The sequence below is a fragment of the Plectropomus leopardus genome, chromosome 1, assembly GCF_026936395.1.
Source record: "Plectropomus leopardus strain MGB_pleo_1.0 chromosome 1, ASM2693639v1, whole genome shotgun sequence".
NCBI lineage: Eukaryota > Metazoa > Chordata > Actinopteri > Perciformes > Serranidae > Plectropomus > Plectropomus leopardus.
In genome coordinates, this window is record NC_142176.1 from 16,899,596 (window position 1) to 16,920,691 (window position 21,096).

The window sequence follows — 21,096 nt, forward strand, 5'->3', positions numbered from 1 at the left end:
TACCTGCTCACCTTTGACTCTGCTCATCAAACACAAACATCTGCTTGTACACAGTGACAGATAACATGATTTGACTACATTACCAGACAGCTAATATTGTGTTGCTAATGTTGCTAAGATAAACTTTGCTCCTGATCGCCTGCTCTGATAAGTTAAAGTGAAAGTGAAACTTAACTTAAAGTAAGAAACACATCGACATTAGCACATTACCTCATACGAAAAACCTGCCCTTTTTCTTTTTGCACCCACCACACTGCACCACATTGTACACATTTGAATATGTCTATATGTCCAAAATATGTTTTTTATGTAGGTATGTATATACACTATGTCTATATTTTCTTTCTTTCTATTGCCCGACTATTTAATTTATGTACATGTATATTTTTAGCTTTTTTTCTCTTTGTTTTTCTATTATCTCTTTGTCCTGGGCATAGAGAAACGCACGTTCAATTCCTGTATGTCTAACAAACATGTCAGAATTGACAATAAAGATGACTTTGACTTTTGAGTAAGAAACATAGCTACACATGGCTAAGAAAATCTCACCCCATCTCTAAGGCTGAGCCCAGCCACTCTGTTGAGTGAACTCACTTCGACCAAATGCATCCACAATCCCATTCTTTTGGTCACTACCCAAAGCTCGTGACCATCGGTGAAGGTGGGAACAAAGATGGACTACTAAATTTAGAGCTTTGCCTTCCGGCTCAGCTCCCTCTTCACCACAATGGTTTAATGCAACACCCACATCGCTGCTGATGTTGCACAGATCCACCTGTCCATCATGTGTTCCATCTTACCCTCACTCTTGAACAAGAGTGAGGGTAAGATGAAGTACTTGAACTTTTTTGCACAGCGCAGTAACTCACTTCTGACCCAGTGGAGACGATCCACGATTTTCCAGCAGAGAACCACAGCCTCAGACTTAATGCCCATTTATACTCACAGTACATACAAAAATAGATCAGTTAATTTCAAACATAAACATCACTGCCAACATACTTCCATGCTGTCTTTCTGTTGGCATCAGTGCATCCACTAGATGGACTAAAGGGTGGAGTCAAAAGTTTTTGACATCAACAAACAATGTGATGGTGGAGGACACCTAGACAATGTAGCTTTTAACTGAGGCACTGGTGTAGATACGGTGGCATGAGGCCGTTATATACACTGCCACATGAGGACAGGGGTTTCTTTTGAAAATTTTATTGATTTGTTCTGCTCCATCATTTTTAAAATGTTGTGTCTTACGGCTGTATCCTATATCTCAGACTATGCTATCCATAAGCTTTTAGAAAACGTGCACGAATAGGAACAAAATTAAGGTAGAGTTCAGATAGAAGCTCCATACATGTCTGTAAACGTATTCAACCTCAAGTATAAATTAGCTGTTAGAGGTACTTATTCATATCAGGACCACTTCACACTTAGCTGAAAACCTCTCCAGTGTTTGCTACAGAAGCCAAGTTTTGATGACCTCTTTGCAATTTGCTGTAGCATTACAGACAGTTGACAGGACTAGTTCCCCTGCTGTGTCATGTAACAAATCCAGAAAGATAAACTCCATGTTTTTGAGACCGTCATTGGTACACTGCAGTTCTAAAGGGAAAATGCTAAGCAGTGGCACTGATGGCTTATACTGCTCATGCAGCAATCAAAGAACACCATAAGACATGTTACCAAGCTTAAAACTTGATTTTCAAGAGGATCTGATAATTTCCTCTAAATAATTACATATTCACATTGTCATGAAAAGAAGGAAATAAAACTGCTGTTTGTGATTTGAATGCAAGTATTTACATGTTCACTATGATAGAATAAATTATATCATCTAGATTCTTCTTTCAAGCATTTATAACCATCTTTTCAGGCCTTTCAGACTGTGTTTGAAAAACACATTAATAAAACAAATGCCAATTAAAATAATAGCAATTGAATTCCAACTCTATTGTAGGTCCAGGGACATGCAGGTATTGTCCTCAGTTGACTGCCAACCTGACAGATGGATCATTTATCACAAACGCAAACTTGAAAGAAACTATTCTTGATGGTTTTTGGCCAGGTGAATGGTTCATCTGTGACTCCAATCGTATCATTTGTAATGACGGTACACAGTTTTCAGTTTGTACCACGCTTGATATCACATAAAGAGAAAAAATGAGTCAGATTTTAGATGTTTGCCAAGGACCACATGAAATGTCCTGATTCAACATTCATTAGTCTCTTTCTTCGTAATGAAGGACCTGCATTCCCTTTTCCATCTGCACATAGATATTCATTTGCAGAATCGCAGACACATTAGAGACGGAAAAGGCTCCTAGATTTTTCTGTTACATAAGGTCACAACTGAAATTTTAAAAAACCATGTATGACAAATTTGGTATTCACTGTCAAGAAAATGTTTAGTTGATCAAAACCAGACACTTTGATGCTATTCACTGACGTTAACCTGAGACCTAATAAATAGAATTTTAAATAATGCAACTCATTCATCATGAGGAGAGAGAGCCATGGACAAGAATATACACTGACTCACAGTTTAAGTGGCACAAAAACACTGTAGCACCTTGATCTAATGCTGTACACCACGACTTTTGCTTTTTAGACAGGTTTGCATTCAAGCATACAGAATGCCAATACAATCTTCCACCACAAAACCACATTAGCGCTGTCTTGTTCTGGTGGTAAATTCACAGCGGCTCTTTTGGGACAGGCAACACACAGCACCAACACACTGCTCCATCAGTCAGTGAGAAAAAGCATTTGTGAGTGGAACAACAGAAATGATCGCTTGTTAGACAGACTTGTGGTTAGGTCACATAAGGTAGCTGGTGAAAGGCAAAAGAAAGAAAACTCCACCAAAAAAGTGCTGTACTGATGAAGAGGAGGGCCAAAATGTAGAAAAAGGAGACTTGTTCATGAAGTTTCTTACTAATAACAACCAGTGGTGATTAATCATAGCATCAGTAGTCTGTATTTAGTTTGACGGTGCTTGTCTGGAATATATGTATTAAAAGTGCAAGCGTCTGGGATACAAATTAATATGTATGTCATTCTCTGCATGTCAAACAGATAAAATTAGGCTTACCATCAAACTTTTTATGCCTCGAGACAAACGTTGTCCTCATATTGTGGCTGCTCTCCTCCACCAAGTTTTCGAACTCCAGTTTGCTCTGCTGGTTGAGTTTGTCCTCCATCTCAGATGTGCAGCAGGTGTATCCCTGAGGACAGACACGCAGGTGCTCACCTGAGGGAGACAGAGACATAGAGCGCCGCTTCTTTAACACACATCACTGCCACAGGATTCAGTTTTTCAAAAGGCTGAGCCGAGTCTTTGATCAAAACTCTCCTGTGATTTTGGGACTCTCATCACTGAAGCTATCAAAGAGGGACAGACCGTAACAAATGGGGAAGGATAATATTTGTCGGTACCCTGCTATCGTGTGAAACAGAGAGAAACGTTGGTAGAGCGGTGCATACGGCTCATGCGGGGTTTTCTTTTATATCACAGTCTAAAGCAGTGCAATAATGGCAGCTGAGCTCTTGCACATCAGTATTACATAAATCAAACGGAAGGCAGGAAATTCAGAAATTAGATTTCAGTTTCTAGTTTGTGAAGGCGAATCAGTCAAAATAATCTCTGAAAATTAATAAGGCCTATCATGACTGTAAACACAAAGATGACCTGTTTCCATAGTATAAACATATGTTTGCAAACAAAAGCTTACTTACACTTCAGACACTAAGCAACAAAGGCATTCTTTTACATTCTTTTTTGGCCACCTGTATCAAAATTTTTGATGCTTTGAAGAGTCATTCATTGGTTGAAATTTGAAATTTGAATCAACATTACAAATGATTCATTCTGTTTAAACCTGGTAGTTCCAGAGCTTTGTAAAGTCCAAAGGCCAACATGTATTTAAAAGAGATAACATTTGTTGTCTATCAAAATATTTTTCTTTGGTTCGTACTTGCTGGTGTTGAGTTTTTCAAAAACAACAATTTCATTGGGTCTCAAAGCTTTTTGCTCTCCTGCTTGCAGCACACAGAGGGAGGCACTCACCTGAATTAACACAACAGTTTACTTCAGTAGCAGAAAGAAATGCAAAGTAATGGAAGCGAAAACACATGATTAAAAAATGAGAATGATCATTTGACAGTCCTACTTTGTGAGAAAATGTGTCAAAGACACTGAAATGTTTCTGGTGATGAAGGGTTTGCATGTTCTGAGACAGGATTCATTCAAGGTGAGTGAAGTGTTTCAGAATCCCTTTAAAGGTCTTTGAGATGTATATAGGTTGAGTGCTTGCATACAAGGAAAATTAAAATTATTTGACTGATGGAAGAATTTAGCAGAGTTAAACATTCAAAGTATAAGTCCACAAAAAGTGTGTACAATATATCAGAGTGCAAACTGGAGAAAGGAACTGCATGTATGATTCAGAAATAGAAGCACTGGATCTGAGCAGGGGTATTAAATAAATTGTCAAATCTGGAGAGTTCACCAAAGTGCACCAGACATGATTAATAAAGTGAGAAAATGTGACACAATGCCGTCAGTATTCAACCTTATGTTTGGAGAGACAACAGTCAGTAAATTACCTTACACATCTAAAAACCCTCTCATTAAAAATGAAGGGTTATTCTCACATCTGCAGATTCTTCCGTGTGTGTTAAGAGTGTAAGTGTGTAAAAGTGTAAGGATTACATAAATGGAGCAGGAAAAAAAAGATTCTGAAGTCTGATGAAATGAAAAATTCAGCTCTACAGACAGAATGCATGGCACTATCAGACAGACACCAGGCTTAACCCATCATGCATTTAACACAATCTCTATCTCAGAGCATGCTGATGGCAGCATCACCAGACAGGTGTGCTTTTTAGTATCAGGCACAGACATGTGAGATTAGAAAGAATGATGATTTAAGCCAGATAACGACAGATTCCTGAAGCGAACTTTGTGAGTGCTAAAGAATCTTTGGTCGAAACAAACATGTCCAAAGGGGACAGATACACTGTGTACTCTATGTAAAACTGTGTGTGCACACAAAGACGGAAATATGCATACGTTTATAAAGCCACACAAACTCCTGATTATGTTTTAAATATTTACTGTGGAGCATTGAGACGCACGTGCACAAGCCTCAATTCCACTCCTACAGGCTTCAATAAATGGACATAAAAATGCTCTTAAACATTTGCTTGCATCATACAAGCTGTGAAATTGGCAAACAATCTAAAAACAATGCTATTCGTCACTCAACTCATATTTGATGTCCCCTTTTTTATCATCATCCACAGCTATCTCAGCTAAAACCGTGTGTGTACGCTTGATCTGACATATGCATGAGGTGTCTCACCGCATGTCCTTCCGTTATAAATATGTATAAATGTGTGGGAAAAGGCATGGTATGGTGCGTATACATCTTAACATGTGTTGCCCCTGGAGGATTTAAGGGCAAGAGTATAAAAGTCCATTGGTGAGCCAATCCATGTAAAGACTTAAATCAAACTGAGACTCTGATATGTGCAATGATTCACGCTGAGCATCCAAAGAGATAATAAAAACCAGACTTGATTAAGCTTGACTAAACCTGCAAAGGTACCAACTTTACACACAAAAGTGCACAGCCAAAGCTGCATGCACTAAATACTGGCTCAAGGGAGCATTTGTTTCGTGCTGATTGACAAAAACTTTTTCCATTCTGAATCGACTTAGACAATTATCGAAATAGACTATTTTATTTACAAATTATTAAAATTACAAATATCATTTCAACTTTTGGTAGCCTACTTGCATACCATAATCAATTACTTTCACTCGATAACGTGGCTGAACAGAACATGTTGGGAGTTGAAAAAAGGTAATAAATCACAAAATATCCCAATATATTTTGACGAAATACATTTAGTGATACGTTTAAAACTTAATAATATTGTATCATGATAATATGATTTTCACCAGATTTCCAAGCAGCTAGTGGTCCAGACGTCCATCAAAAAATATTTGTCTCTCTGACAAAATATGAAAACAAGTCAAAAGCTTTATCCTGTAAATCTACTATAAATAACAATATATATATATGGTCCATTTAGTAAACATTACCATATCCTCTTAACATCAATCAGTTACCAGCTCTTCACTTGTAGAGCAACAACACAAAACATGTATTTGCATACAAGTGTCAATGAGTGTTTGTTTAGCCCTGACTTACCAAGTTGTTCAAAACAATTTAACTTTTTCTTTTTTAAATTATGTCAGACTGTGATTACAACAAAGCAGCATAAAACCTCACACTGAGTTTGACTGCTGCTGCTTTCAGGCTTTCAGTGCTTTTATTACACAAAATGTCTGAATTCACCAATAAACTGACTTTTATAGCCTATAAATGTCCTGGTCTACCCTGTCTCCTAAAAATTACATTTGTATATTAGGTCAGAGATATCAGAAAACAAAAGCAACATTGCTGCAGTCAGGGAACCGCGTTGCCAAAATATGCCCATTAACAAACCAATATATATAACACGGTTTCCTTTGAAAATACTTTGAAGGTTTTATTTATTTTTTATTTCTATGTGTTATTTCTGACAAAAAGCACTTCAGAAGTTGTATCTATGAACATGTAACTCAACAGCAGGAGCTTCAGAGACGGACTTTAGGGCTCCATTATACTTGTCAGTGAGAAGATGAGACCCATAAACAAAGAAACAAACAAAAGATTAAGATTGCGGTTGCTGTGTAAACAATAAAAGTAGACTGGTCATAATGTGTGTTTTTTCCACAGTTTGTCTTCGTGGGCAGCAACATTTGCAGAGCCGGCAAAGTTTGTTGCTAAAGGAGGCAGCAGTTGTGCAAATTCTTTGGAAAAATAATTACCCAGTCTTCGACTCGTTACTGATACGTACAAATATAGCAATTTTAGAGGTGCCACATTTTCTGCATACTCGCTGTATTATCTCTCCTCTGCTGCTTCACGTCTGAGAGCATCAGACATCATTATCAGAGGTTTAAAAAAAAAAAAAGAAAGAAAGTCTGGCCAGCAGTCGCATGAAAGATTTGAGTTTTCTGAGTTTTTTTCCCCCAGTTTTACCTATTAACATTTGAGAAAGAGAAAGATGAAATGCTGTCACTGTACCAGTGGTGGATTGGTGCAGAACAGACTCAAGACTGTGGGACTTTTTTGACGGATCCGACTACACAATGCAGACACTGACAGCCCCACTGGTATTCTGCATGCATATACAGTAAGCTATAGATGAAGGAGCTACGCATGGATAATGAAACAAGGAGGGTGCAGTATGTAGGTACGTGTTGGTACTCTCAAATGTGCTTAATCCTTAATCAGTCCTTAGAGAGGCACCAAGCTACAGTAATGAGGTGCACCATCAACAGTTCAACACAGACCCATTGTCTCCAGAGTAATGCACAAGCCTCCTGGCCACTGAGACCAAACTCTCTACGACAAAATAGGCTGAAATGCAGAAGTCGATTTTGATTTGGTGATTCTTTACAGGCTCTTTTGTTCCTCTGCTAAACGACAGCGCCGTAATCTTTTAGTGGTGCAGCAGCATTCCTCAACTGTCACACATTATTTCCACTCTGTGGAGATGCAACATTGTGTGATAATCTCTATTCCAAGCTGTGATCAGTTTAACACATGCCTGCAGAGAAAACAATATCGTGCAGAGTGCAGAGCTCGCGGTAAGAGGAGCATAGTGATACTATTTCATCAACTTGTTTTTTCATCAGTTTCTCTCATGTTTTCTTTACATAAATCTCCTTTTGGGCGACGTTCTCGTCACTGTTTGTGTTGTATCAGTTTTGCTTACATTTGAGCTCTTGTTCACTGAAACACTGTATCATTAAAGTATCACTGCAGTGCAACATGGTCCACCACGTTTTGCTTACATTGAAGAGTGGAGGGATAATTAAGGCTGACTTGGGGTCAATTTTAACTGGCATGCATCAGCTGGTTGGCAAATGTCAAAGAAAACACCTCAGTGCAGCCTTGTGGACCGAGTTTCCCAGGATCTAAAATGGCAGTGCTTGAAACTAAAACGTAAACGTAAAAGTTAGAGTTTGGCCAAAGATGATAATACGCTTTATTGTCATAATGATTGGGCAAGTAAAATGCATTGAATAGTTTGGTCTATGTTATGACGCATGGCACAAACTGTGGAAACACAGTGTGCCTTTTTTAGCTCACATGATGAATTACAGAACAGGACTATTAATCTTCTGTTGTGAAGAAATAAACGATTCACTTCAGATTGTCTCTAAATAGCAACATTCAATAGCCCAGAAAACTCCATAATGTTACATTATACTTTAGCATCTCTCAGACCCAATTTAAGCAAATGAGCGTTAGCTACCATAAATCTGCTATATCCGTTAGATTTGTGTTTGTTTTGACAGATAAATGCACAATCAACATTACAGGTACATTTTTTAAAAAGTAATGAACAGAAACACCTTCAGTGTGTTTTCCTTCCCTTATGTAATGGATCAGTGTAGCCATCAGTCCCCTGATAAAATTAAAGTTATCACATGATAAAACTGACGCTCGGCAACACTGATCTATCACAAAACAGAGAAAACAGACATATATTTCTTTTCCTTATTTTTGCTGTAAGATTTACCAGTATTTGTGTGTTTCAGGAATAGGCTATGTAATTGATCCCCAGGGAGAAATCATTATGGTCGCTATACAACATGGAAAATTACATAAAAGTATAAAAGTACAAGCATGAAAATAAAAATAAAAAATATAAAATAAAATGTATGCATTATGCTTCATTTTCACACCAATATGTAAAACATTTGAAAATGTAAAATATGCATAATATGTAAAGAATGTAAAATGTGTAAAAAAGAATTTACCTTATGCTACATTATAACCTACAAACTAGGTTTGGAGACTTATCCGGGTGTCTGCAGGAGATGGCAAGTGTAACTAACTGAAATGACATAGAAGACAGCATACGAGTACGAGTATACAACGTAATATTATTCGTTTTTTGAATATTTTAAACCACTAGAGACACACAAGTGAATCCTAAATTTCTTCATAACAGAAACTTAAATAATGTCAAACCAATTATGCATTTGTTTTATTTTATTCTAAGGTCAAAGCTGCAACCCCATGTCAATTTATTTAATTCATATTTTTATTGTAAGGGCCATATCTGTATTCTAAATGAAGCATAAATTTAGCTTTTTTTATTTTTAAGTTGTTCAAAAGAGCATTGTTTAAGAGGAAAAGAAATAAGTTGGTTTTTTAATAAAATGATAGAAAAAAAACATACAATTTCACTTTTTTTTGTCTAATTTATGATTTGATAGATCAAAGTAATAATCCACAAATGTGTCAGTTATCAGTTAAAAGGTTGATGGTTGCAGCCCTAACAATGATGGGTAAGTTAAGAAACATTTTCTCACTGCATTAGACCTGCAACTCTGAAGTTAAGATTCAGTTTCAATTTGAAGTTTCTGTTGATGCAATAAATTGACTTGATTGGCAAAGTACGTGGAACACCAGTGCTGGCCACTGAAGGTTGGCAAGAAGAAAAAAAGAAAACCAATAAAAGGAAGAACTTTCCTTAAGTGCAAATAACAGCTAGAAGGAAGCTCTGTTGCTTTTAGCTTTCATAGGTTGCGCACAACTCTGTTGATCTTCCAGTGTTGTTTTTGTATAAGCATTTGACACATCCAGCTACTTTCACTACATTGAATCAGGTGCTGCTGTTACATAAACATGATATAGGACTTTATGAGCAGCAGGCAGCAGCTGCATGCTTATGATGGTGTGACTTTTGTCACGTTATTCCTTCACTCCTTTTTCTTACTTGTCTTTTTTTTTCACTAGCTGCTTTCCACAATATAGATTCCAAAATAAACAGCAGAATATAAATAGCAGTAATGTCAAAATAATACAGGAAAAAAAATTTACACATAAAACTATCATGCACATTTTTTCCTGTGTGTTCTGTTTCAAAAGAACAATACAAACATAAAAAGGCCTACCTTAGTGATCTTGGGGAATAATCGTCCCTAAATCTAGATGGGATTTTGGTTCACTAGACCATATCTGTCCTGTTCTAGTTGGTTGCTTTGCACCCAAGATGGAATTTGAAACCAAGCTGTCAATACACTGTACGCTTGCGAGATCACAGTTGTGCTCAGAGTCTGTCAGGCTGAGTTAAACTTGTAAGACTTAATACCAACAGTGCCAACAAAAAGTGGAGACGTAGGGGTGGATACAATAGAAAGCCAGGGATGTCTGTTTGGGTAGGAAACACAAATGGTGTTGTTATAAAAATACATTTACAAAGATGAAATCATTGCGATACTTGAGATACTGCATTCACAAGAATAGAACAAATGAGGTCACAGTGACCCATACCTTTTAACTTTGACCTTTGACCACAAAAATATTTTTTTTAAGATTATCTTTTTGGGACTTCTTTGCATTTATTTCACAGGACAGCTTGAGCGTGAAAGGGGGAGCGAGAGAGCAGATGACATGCAGCAAAGGGCCAAGGCCGGAATCAAACCCGCGGTCGCTGCGGTGAGGACACAATATCTGTACATGGGGCACCCGCTCTAACCACAAACCCACGAGGCATCCCTTGACCACCAAAATATAACCAGCTCATTGTTAAGTTCGAGGGGATGTTATGCCAATTGTTTTTAGGAATTTTCTAAAGGCATACTTGAAATATTGAGTTCATGAAAACAGGACGGGCAGACAGACAATACAAAAACCTCAACCACAACCAAAAATTTATTTGTTAACACTGAAAATTTCTCCTTCTAATGATGACAACTACTCTGCAAAAACATTATGGTTATATCAACACATTTAATTTTGAGTCTCACTCCCTGAGAGTACACAAACACAATCAGTCTGAATGTGTTAACTAATAAGGCCTTGTTATTACTGTATGCCTACATAAACAAAAGCCACAGTAATGGATTTAGCAAATTAGAGCTTTTAGCAAGTGGTGCAATGAGGGTAAAAAAACAAAAAAAGAACACTGTTTTTGTCGCTAACATTACAGTTGGCTGCAGGTGAAGAGGGGCAAGTGGGATGTTGGGTACAGTCCCAGAGCACGTCCATCGCATCTGTTAAAACGGTTTGCCAAATTAGTGCTGCAGCCCAGTCTTTAACTGCTGCTAAAACTTTGCATACTTGGTAAAAACAACTATTGGGCTCTTATCATTTGATAACATTTTCTGTCTGTCAGCCTTTTGACAATCAGGTAAAACAATAAAAGGGAGAGTGTAAAGTTTGATTTGAGTGAGTGACTGAGCAGCACAGAAACATGTAACACTGACAGAGGTGCTATATATTATAGGGAAAAAAAAAAAACAACTTAATCTTAACCTGATTGAAAATGTTATAAAACCAAGTCGCAATGCAATAAAATAAAATATACAAGAAAATATTCTTTTTTTACAGATAATGAAATAATACCTTTCAGGTGGTCCTTTTTCAAAAGTTATGTAATAAAATGCAATAAAAAATAAAAAGTATGCATTTTTCACAAATGTAAACTGTGCAGGCATACAAAATTTATATGACTGTTAGTGTTTTGAGTAGGTTAACTTGACTCTCACATCTGACACTCATTTCATTTTTTGGATATGTAAACTCACGGCTTTAAGTAGAATTTTAAATTTACAACTGATGGCAAGAGGTACATTGTTAATCGGCAAAGATGTAATAAACTAAAATAGCTATTAACGGGAAATGATTTATGGATTTAGTTTTTTTTTCTAGATTTGCAGTATGTTCTGATAAGGCAAAGCTTGCATTACTGTCTGCTGTGTAATTAATTCCCAGTAATTAAATTAAATAAAAAAATAAAAATGTCAATATCAGTCTGGACAGTTTAATACAATATTGGTCACATTATTACATTATTGGGTTTATTAAATATTCAGTCAAGTTAAGTGCAAATTTTACTACATGTTTGGATATTATTACATTTTCAGGACTTTTTTACATTATTAGGTGCTACATAGATACACATGTCACATCAGGTTCACAATCTAGAGAAAAGGATCTGCTTCCATTTAGATGTAAAATTAAACAGCTGTATCTTAAACATTAGGTCTGGCATATCCGCCCACATTTATGATTCATTACACTCCGAGAATTGATGGATCAGCACACGCAAAGACAAGCATACACATGAGCATACACACATACATAATACATTATTTACTCACAGGTTCATCCATGACTCGTAAACAAATAGTTATGCAATCACTGTGAGAAAAAGGCATGGATAAAAGCCCTCACTAACATCTTTAAATTAGTCCAGCTTGCTTGTGTGATGTACCACTCTGTCCTTGCAGCTGCCTCGAGCGCAGATGTCAGAAGGCACTGTGGCACATCTTTCCCTTTCAGAACAAGCTGATCAGAGATTTAAATGTATGTAATTACAGAAAGCAAGATAATTAAGGACAAATGCTAATCTTCTGTGGGGATTTTACAGTGAAATGTTCTGGCATTAGCTCAAATGTCTCCTAATCAAAAGGAAGTGAGGCATAAGAAACATTGTGTGGCTTTACAAATGCAATCACACATTAGCTGTTTTGTTCAGTTTCTTTGATGCGCAGATGTGTTTAGCTCCTCTGGATCACAATCTTTATGGACTGCATAACATGATTGAAGCGTAGCATTGTAATTAGGTGAAATTGCTGACTATGGTTTCAGCGATTGCTCACATAGGCCTCCTCAATGCTGATGAATGGCGGGAGAAAAAAAACGCAAGACAATGCCGGTTTGACACGTGCAATCAGAGACAAAGACACCGCTCAATTCACAGGGAAGAGACTCCAACCCATTATAAATGTTACTTTAAGATTATTATGTGTGACACATATGTTTAACCACAAACATTCTGATCTGCTAAATAATAAAGTCAGGCATATATAGGTCATTGGGAGGGAGTGGATGGACCTGGAGGTATGATCATGCATATATTAAAGAAGAACTAACATCATATGGTACGCTTTATTCCACAGTTGCCTTGTATTTGGCCTCAGTTCCCTTTGGCTTCACATCCCTTGATGTTAAAGAAGCATGTACTCTGCGTGTTTGAGCTTTCATAGGCAGTCAGATGCTGCAGTCATGTCTAACGGGCAGGCACAAAGGATGGCATATTTCTTATGTTTTCTTTCTATTAGGGCCTCATTAAAATTGGCGGCCGAGCCCACAGTTTGTAAGGCAGCCATGTGATGTTAAAGCTCAACAATTGAGGCAGATGCCCCGGTGAGACGCAACAGATTTGCAGTTTAGAGATGCCTCATATGCAATAAAGTGGAGGACTGCCACTGAGGTTTTCTCTACCTGTAGAACTCATGTATGCTTTTGTTCTCACCATTCTGGAAGAAAAGGTGACCATTTCTCAAAAAGAATACAAAATTTGCTTTTCACAACACGTTACAGGATTCCTCAAACAAGGAAGCCCATCTGTCCGAAACTGGCCTAAGCATTGGCTATTTTTAAGATGTCTGTAAGCTATAATTACAGTGGAACAACTCGGTTTGAAACATAGATATAATGGTTAGCAAGCTCACTGGCAACATCAGTGAGCTCTTTTGTATACAGACAGACAATGTGTCTCAACTTCCTCCCACTGTACAAAAATGAGGCCAAAATTTCCCAGATACAGCCACTACCATCTTGGGCTAGTGATGTAATTTTGAGCCAGTGTTTGCGCCTTAGTGATTTCAGTGGTGTTGTGTTTTGTTCATACACCAATCCAACCAATTGTGAGCAGTGCCACTGATTGCGAGCACATTGACTGTCATCAACAGGTCAGGACGTCAAACCGCCTTTAAATTAAACAACACCTATAAGAAAAATCAAACAGATGAACATACATCAGCAAGATAAGAACTTCCTAAAATGACTGAAACCAACCTTGGGAAAAGTTTATTTGACCTGTACTGAGTTTTTAGATTGGCCCTCATTCCATCTGTTAACCTGGAGTGGGTGGGGTTTATGAACTATACTGGGGATAGCCACCAGGGGGCAATTGAGATGTTTTTGTTTCACTTTTGGCGTGCTATCCATGGGTAAATTAAGAGAAATGGACACAGCGGTTAAGGCGTGGCCTGTGATAGTCGCTTGGTTGCACACAGAGTCAAAATGGTTCAGCTGTTGCATATAAATTTACCCGGGGATGATCGAGACTACTTCCTCACTGTGTGGCCCAAAGAGCAAGTGCAATACAGATTAACGGTGACCAAGTGCAGCAAAGCAGCTAACTTCTGTCAGCGAAACAGATAACTTATGGTTTAGTGCTCTTGAATGGGAATAAAATGATTTAATCTTGCAGCTCTTACAGATTTTAAAAATGTCCTTGGACCGAATGGATCAAATCCAGATAGTGAAACGAGTCATTTTGCAGGGATTGTGATGCTCGAAAACATGTATCCACTGATTTACAGAGGATGCAAATCCATGTAAGTTAATGGAGACAAGTCTTTTTAAGCAGCAGAGCATCATGTGATAATAGGCCGGCTCACATTCTGGGGGCCTGGAGCTGTCGTGTTGTCCATCTTAAATTATCCAGTCTGTGGTTAAAGTGAAAGTCTAAGATCTGTTCTTTGCCCTTGCTTTCAACTTTAATGCGAAAATGTTGCCCAGCAACCTTAACTAGCTGGTCAATCTGTCAGTAAGTGAAACTTACTTCATGACATTTATGGATAATGTCAGGGAGGATTAAAGCTATAAAACCTTTGACAGTATTTTCATATGGCCAAACACTGGAGGTGATAGTGATGAGGGACAGACTGCTAATATTTGTGGCTTCACTGAATCAACAATGTTAAGTCAGCTTCGGATCCACAAAGTGCAGCAGCCGGCAAGCACCTAGTTAGCTACATCGCACCCCATACTACTTAAGAAAGAACTCTGGACATCCACATCTTCCCTTTAATAAGGCTGTAAAAGTTTTTGAAATTACTGTCATGAAATGCTTTATTTTAGGGATTAGTGTTTTTTTGTGCAAATTTTGCAAATGTTTTAATTATGTAGTACCCAAGTCATTTTAGCAAGACACAATCTATATTTAAACCAATTTGTAGTCATCATATCTGCTTCTACTGTTACCATGCAATCACAGCAAAACCCTCAATAAGCAGCCTCCTCATTTGCTAAGACTGTATCACCCTGACTACAACAATGGCTTTAAGTCAAACCGTAACCATCTATAACCTAAACAGAAGCGCTTCATTAGTGGAGCCCTGGGGCTTCAGGCACCATGGCAGGAATTAGCTGCAGCCAGGGACTGTTTAGGTTAAAAATTGTTTCATCACTCCAGGCAGTCCATGTTTTTCTGTATTTAAAAAGAAAAACCAGGGTAGAAAATGCCTAAATTTTGTTTGTAAGTGACTGTGTTTATATTCCCATAAAAAAGCTTAGTTGGGAAAAAGCAGTTAATGACTGTCCTATCAATATAATATAAAGTAGATGGCTTGTATGAAAATACTGAATTGTCTTTGAAGTCATACAGGATTTTGAAGACTGTAATAAACACCTTCCTGAAATCTTTGGCCAATATTTATGAAACCTAAACTGATGTTCTGTTGAGTTAGTGTATTAGATTAATTAACTCAGCATTAATGACTCATATATTAGGTTTAAACATTTACAGAGGTGTGGAAAGGCAGAGCATATTTTTCTCTTTTCATACAGTAACACAAGATAATCCTAGAAGAAAAGGGTCTATAAAGTAGAATATAGTTTGTTTGTTTTTTGGAAAAAGTGGAAAAAGCAGACTTCACTAAAATCTTTTGCTTTAGTGAGAAAAAATGTTCTGTCAGAGAAAAAAAACCCTAATGCATTATTACATATTGCAAAGTGGCAGGAGGCTCGCAGGACTGAATGACATGCTGGCATGTTTACCAAACTCAGGCCAGGTTGTTAAAATGTTTCTCTACTTCTTTTATAAAAATAAAGAAAGCTGAGACAAAAACTGGATAAATAAAAAAGAAATATGTTTTTTCAAGGACGCAAAATGGCCCAATTTAAAGCAAATCCACTTATAGGTAGACCGACCGTGGACAGCTGTACACATGGACATTCAACCCTGACTCGTGTTTTCTCAATAATCGTCCTGCGTGGTCATCTGCTAAATGGCCGTCAGCAGGTGGGCCAATGTACTGTGTTGTGTGGGACCTCAACAGTCACAGAGCACTGCGTTGAACTCTGATTGGTCTCAGTCACTTTGTCGACTCACGATAAGGCTTCAAAGGGAAAGCAAAGGATAAGGCTTCAAAGCTGAGGTTGAGGAGATCCTAAGGCTTCTACTTCAATATGGTCGATTGAGTGAAGTGCAGTTATAGGATAATAATCAAAACAAAAAATAAAGGGTGTAAATCCATCTCACTCGCAGTCATACTGCTGCACTAATCTTTGTCACAGCTCAGCAAATTTATTTATTTATTTATCTTTCCAGAGGAGACTCAGCTATCAGTTTATTAATCAATATGTCAATCAACAGAAAGTGATTGGTATCTATTTAAATAATCACTAAGTGTTTTAGTATTTTAAGCAAAAAGTCCCCCAAAAATGCTAGTTTATTGGTTCTCTTTGTAAGAATTTGATGCTTTCCTCTGTTACATGATAATAAATCGAGTTGCTTTGGATTTTTGGACAGTTGGTTAGATAAAACATACCATTTGAAGATGTCACCTTGGGCTCTGGGAAATTATGCAGGACATGTCTCATTATTTCTGACATTTCATTGACAGAACAATTTATTAGGAAAATAATTGCCAGGTTTATAGATAATGAAAATAATCGTTAGTCGTAGCTGTACACTAAAGGTTGGGAAATGTCCTATTGGGTCATTTTATACTTTACTTTTTCATTTATTTATTTATTTTATTTTTCAAAATAACACAAAAAATAGTATTTTATTAACCAAGGACCTACATACATGGTTCTTTTCAGGAGAATAACAACCACCACAGGGTCATGAATGAAACAGAGCTGAAGCCCCAACACACATCTTTTTTTTGTGCTTTGCAATTATGAACTGCTCCAACAACAAATGACCACAATCGTCTGCTCTATGAAATCAGTTTGACTTCCATACTGCTCCATTAAATCCCTATGTCTTCAATACATTCTAAAAAGGCATGCTGACAATGGACTGAGCAAGTGCCAATATAGGCTGCATATCTCTTGTTTAACCGGTCATAAGGTTCCTGGCTGAAATTCCACTTTCACAGCATCATGGAATTTTTATCAAGTGATGCATTTCTTCAGATTACAATCCAAGAGGTCATGGAGTCTGATTATTTCAGTCATAAGCAATAATATCTGTTGGATTTAATTAGCTACTCCACTCTGCTCTTTTACATCCATACAGCAGGTAAGACAGAAGGGGTAGGTTATTGTTAAATTTTCACAAAGCTTGTGTCCCAACTGTTAGTTGGGACCGTTGAATGTTTTTGGAAGCCGCCTCTCGCCCACATCTTTCCAAAGTCCAATTAGGGGCAGGTTTTGTCTGACCATTTCTAATAAAAATTCTAAACCAGCAATCACTTGATTGGCCAAAGTGAAGGTGAGAAAGGAGCCAGCTCTCTGTTTTTATTCTTCTTATTGTTATTATTTCACTTTTTATTTTAACAACCTGGACGTTTTTGTGAGTCTGTGAACACAGCGCAGGTGGACCTCTTCCTGAGTTTTTTTTTTTTTTTTTCAGCAGCAGCAGTTTGTGTTGAAAGGTGGAAAATTGATCAGTTGATCTGGTCAGAACTGATCAGATCAGATTGATGTATTAGAGGAGCAGCTGCTGCAGAGGCAAGTTAGTGCAAACTAGAAACAAATTAGATACAAAGATATACACCTCAAGATATAAGGAAACATAATTCCTTATATCTTATAAAGCAGCACAATCAACAAATCAACATATACCAAAGCTAAAGTTCAAGCCCAAAACAAATTCTGAAGTCAGGAGCTGATTCAAAACAGTTCAAGATACAAACAGTAAATTGACTACTCCATTATCTTCTCCTTCGGAGATTTAAAATGCTAAAGAGACTTTTTTTTCATTTCATCCTCATAACTACAAGCATATGTTGCAGGGAAATGCGGATGCTTCAGAATATTTCAGGGCAGCTGTGAGAAAAGAGTGGGTTCAATGCCCATAGAGGGTCTGATGCCAGACAGTGTGATTAACTCCCAAAAGGATTCATTAGTCTACCTGGCCAAAGGGCAAACTGCATATGGGCCATGCCATCTGGTACATCCCTTGACCACTCTTGCCAGCATTTATAAAGTGAGGACATTCTTGCCAGAGCTTCTTGCCAAACAAGCCAACAGATCATGAAGTCAAGAGAGAAAAATGTATTATTCACCCAGGCTGAAAATTCATAAAAAGGTGTAGTGATGCAGTAAATGAAATTAATTTCTGCAGAGTGTGGTGGCATCTATTGTACTCTGAGCTGGCGAGTTTTTATTCAAAGTTTAATTCCCTGAAAACAGTTTACTATGAAGAGAATAAAAGAGCTAAGTATAGCGTATACAGCATAAAAGTAGCCCACATTTTGACTGAAATCAGGATTCGTTTTTATCTGGTTCCAGGATATCTTAGACTGCTGCCTGTTAGTGGGGTTTTCACACCACAGGAGAGCCAAGCTCAAAAATGGGGAAGCACCATCTTGAATGAATCACATTTATTATCATCGATCTACCACCAGATTCGAGCTCCAGTCTCATTCAGAAGTGCCTCTGGAATATTGCCCCCTCTCGCTCTTATGGTCCGGCTGCCATAGAGACTCACTGACTTCAAATGAGGGCAGAGGCCTGAAGCAGGTCCATACTCTTAACACTTCAATTCATTCAGTTGAGTTTACTTGAGCAGGGTCTCCTACAATATCCATAATTCACTTTATTTGTAACTCAGTTTCTCAGTTTTTAGCATTGATTCTGTTCAAAATTAATCACTTGCTTTGCTACACAGATTTACATACACATGTAGACATACACACATGTAGACTGCTATCCAGCATACACATAATACATTCTCTAAGAATCAAACCCATTAAGGCATCAAAAGTGCTTTCTTTCAACACTACTATAATAAAAGTGGTTATACTTTTTTAAATATCTGTGACTTAAGATTTACTGTACAACATTTTTTAGTTAAATGCTAAAGGTGTGGGAAAACAGATACAGCTCAGATCATGATATTTTTGCTTGGCAATATTGTATCAATACACTGTGCCAAATATTGATTTTTGGCAGCCTACTATAATTAGAAAATCAATAGCATTTTTCAATGAGCAGGACTTCTCTATGAAAAAAAATAAATAAATAATATTATTTCATATTATTAAATCAATGTGATGAAGTACCATGATTTGTCAGGTATTTAATTCATTTGATTTGAAATAGAAAAAACAGCGATGCCTGTCTGGTTATGTTATTCATTAGTCATCACTGAATTGATTTTCCAGAAATTGTCTCATATGATAATATCAATATTGTGAAATAAAATTACATATGCACTGACAGAGGATTTTATCTATATCATCCACCTCTAAAGACTCATATGAATAATTTATTTTCAAACTGGCAGTTTGCATTTATGTAAATTACTTTCTTTTTGTTAAATAAAATGCCTCCTACCACTTCTTACAATCTCTTACTGACTGAAGGAAGCAATTTCATCATGCCTTCAGACAAGATAACATATATTCATCTTAGTTTTAATTTCCAGCGACCATGAAACATAAGCCTGAAATGTACGCTCACACTACAAGTATTGTCACATTCTTTTATCTTATTATCACACCAAGTTTTTATGTAAATTACTGTTTGACACTGAATTAATCCAAAGGAAAAATCAGAAAATCTAATTTCATCATTGGTAATGTCTATAAATGGCATGTTACAGTTGCTTTTCTGGGTTTTATAGATTGTGTTGTATGTAAAAAGAACAGCACTCTCTGTGAAATAAAGCTCCACTGAAAAGTGGCAAAATTGTGAGTAGCATGATGACAAAATATAGTTATCAAGTCCAGGTTAAAGACAATTGAATTACCCTGTCCAGGAGAGAAGGGGTTAAGTTAAGAATTTCTCTAAATAACAGTCCCTGACATTGTTGGTCTTTTTACTCGTCCTCTCTCTACTCAGTTTGGACTTAATGCTTCAGCCAAGTTTAGCACACTGGACAGTAAAAGCTAAAAGGCAGGCTGATCCTCCGCTCTCTGTGAAAGGTTGACACCTCTATCTTTGAGATCTATTGACTCAGGAACAGCTTAGGCCCCTCACACATTTGGGCCATGACTGTCCTTTCTTTATTTGAGTTACGGCACATTTAAAAGGGCCCTTTATTCAGCTGACATGACCTAGATTAGAGGGCAAAAGGGAGCAAAATCACGCAAATAGAATTAAAGGATGTTGAATGATGGAGGACTGTATGAACACTCTGTAATGATATATGAAAAGGAGAAAATAGCTTTGAGCAGAGAACGGTGAAGTCAGCAGGTACTCTTGTCAGCTTAATACTCCAGATGATATGATCTGTTTAAAGGTTAACTTTCAAAATCAGCATAATGAAGGATTCCTGCAATCAAAGGAATTCTGGATGTATTGGGACATCTTCTTCCTTTAAACACATCTAAGTCGTATTTAAAATGCAGAGCAAAAGTAGGCTACCAACTGTCAGACAACTATCTGAGTACTTTTTACTTTCTATGATGAAGTACATAATATCACCTCATGCAATCCATTCTACTCAAAAAATGTAGTCCAGGAATGAAATATACTGACCTTTAGAAAGTGATTGATAATGTCACAAAAATGACCGTATATCTATAAAGGTGCTCATTTAGAAATGACTGGAGGTAATTAAATTTCACAGCAGAGCACTTTGAGAGATCTTATGTTGACATATGAAAGGATGATCATCAACGACTGTGTTTTCTTGGCAAAACATGTAGACCAATGACTGTATTTAAGGATGAACAATGCATCAACTTCCTCCCGCTGAGGCCAAGATATCCTGGACACAGCCGCTGTCATCTTGCACTGGTGGTGTCATTAAAAGCCGGAGTCTATA

General features: G+C 37.3%; 1 protein-coding gene across 2 annotated transcripts in view; it reads right to left on the reverse strand.

The window, feature by feature from the left end:
• The window catches only part of gpc6a (glypican 6a), a 222,768-nt gene that overhangs the window by 180,647 nt on the left and 21,025 nt on the right, over positions 1–21,096 (reverse strand). For both annotated transcript variants that reach the window (XM_042493211.2, XM_088076552.1), the window contains exon 2: positions 3,089–3,247. In XM_042493211.2, the coding sequence (XP_042349145.1) occupies positions 3,089–3,247 (159 nt within the window). The remainder of the gene's footprint in view (positions 1–3,088; positions 3,248–21,096) is intronic.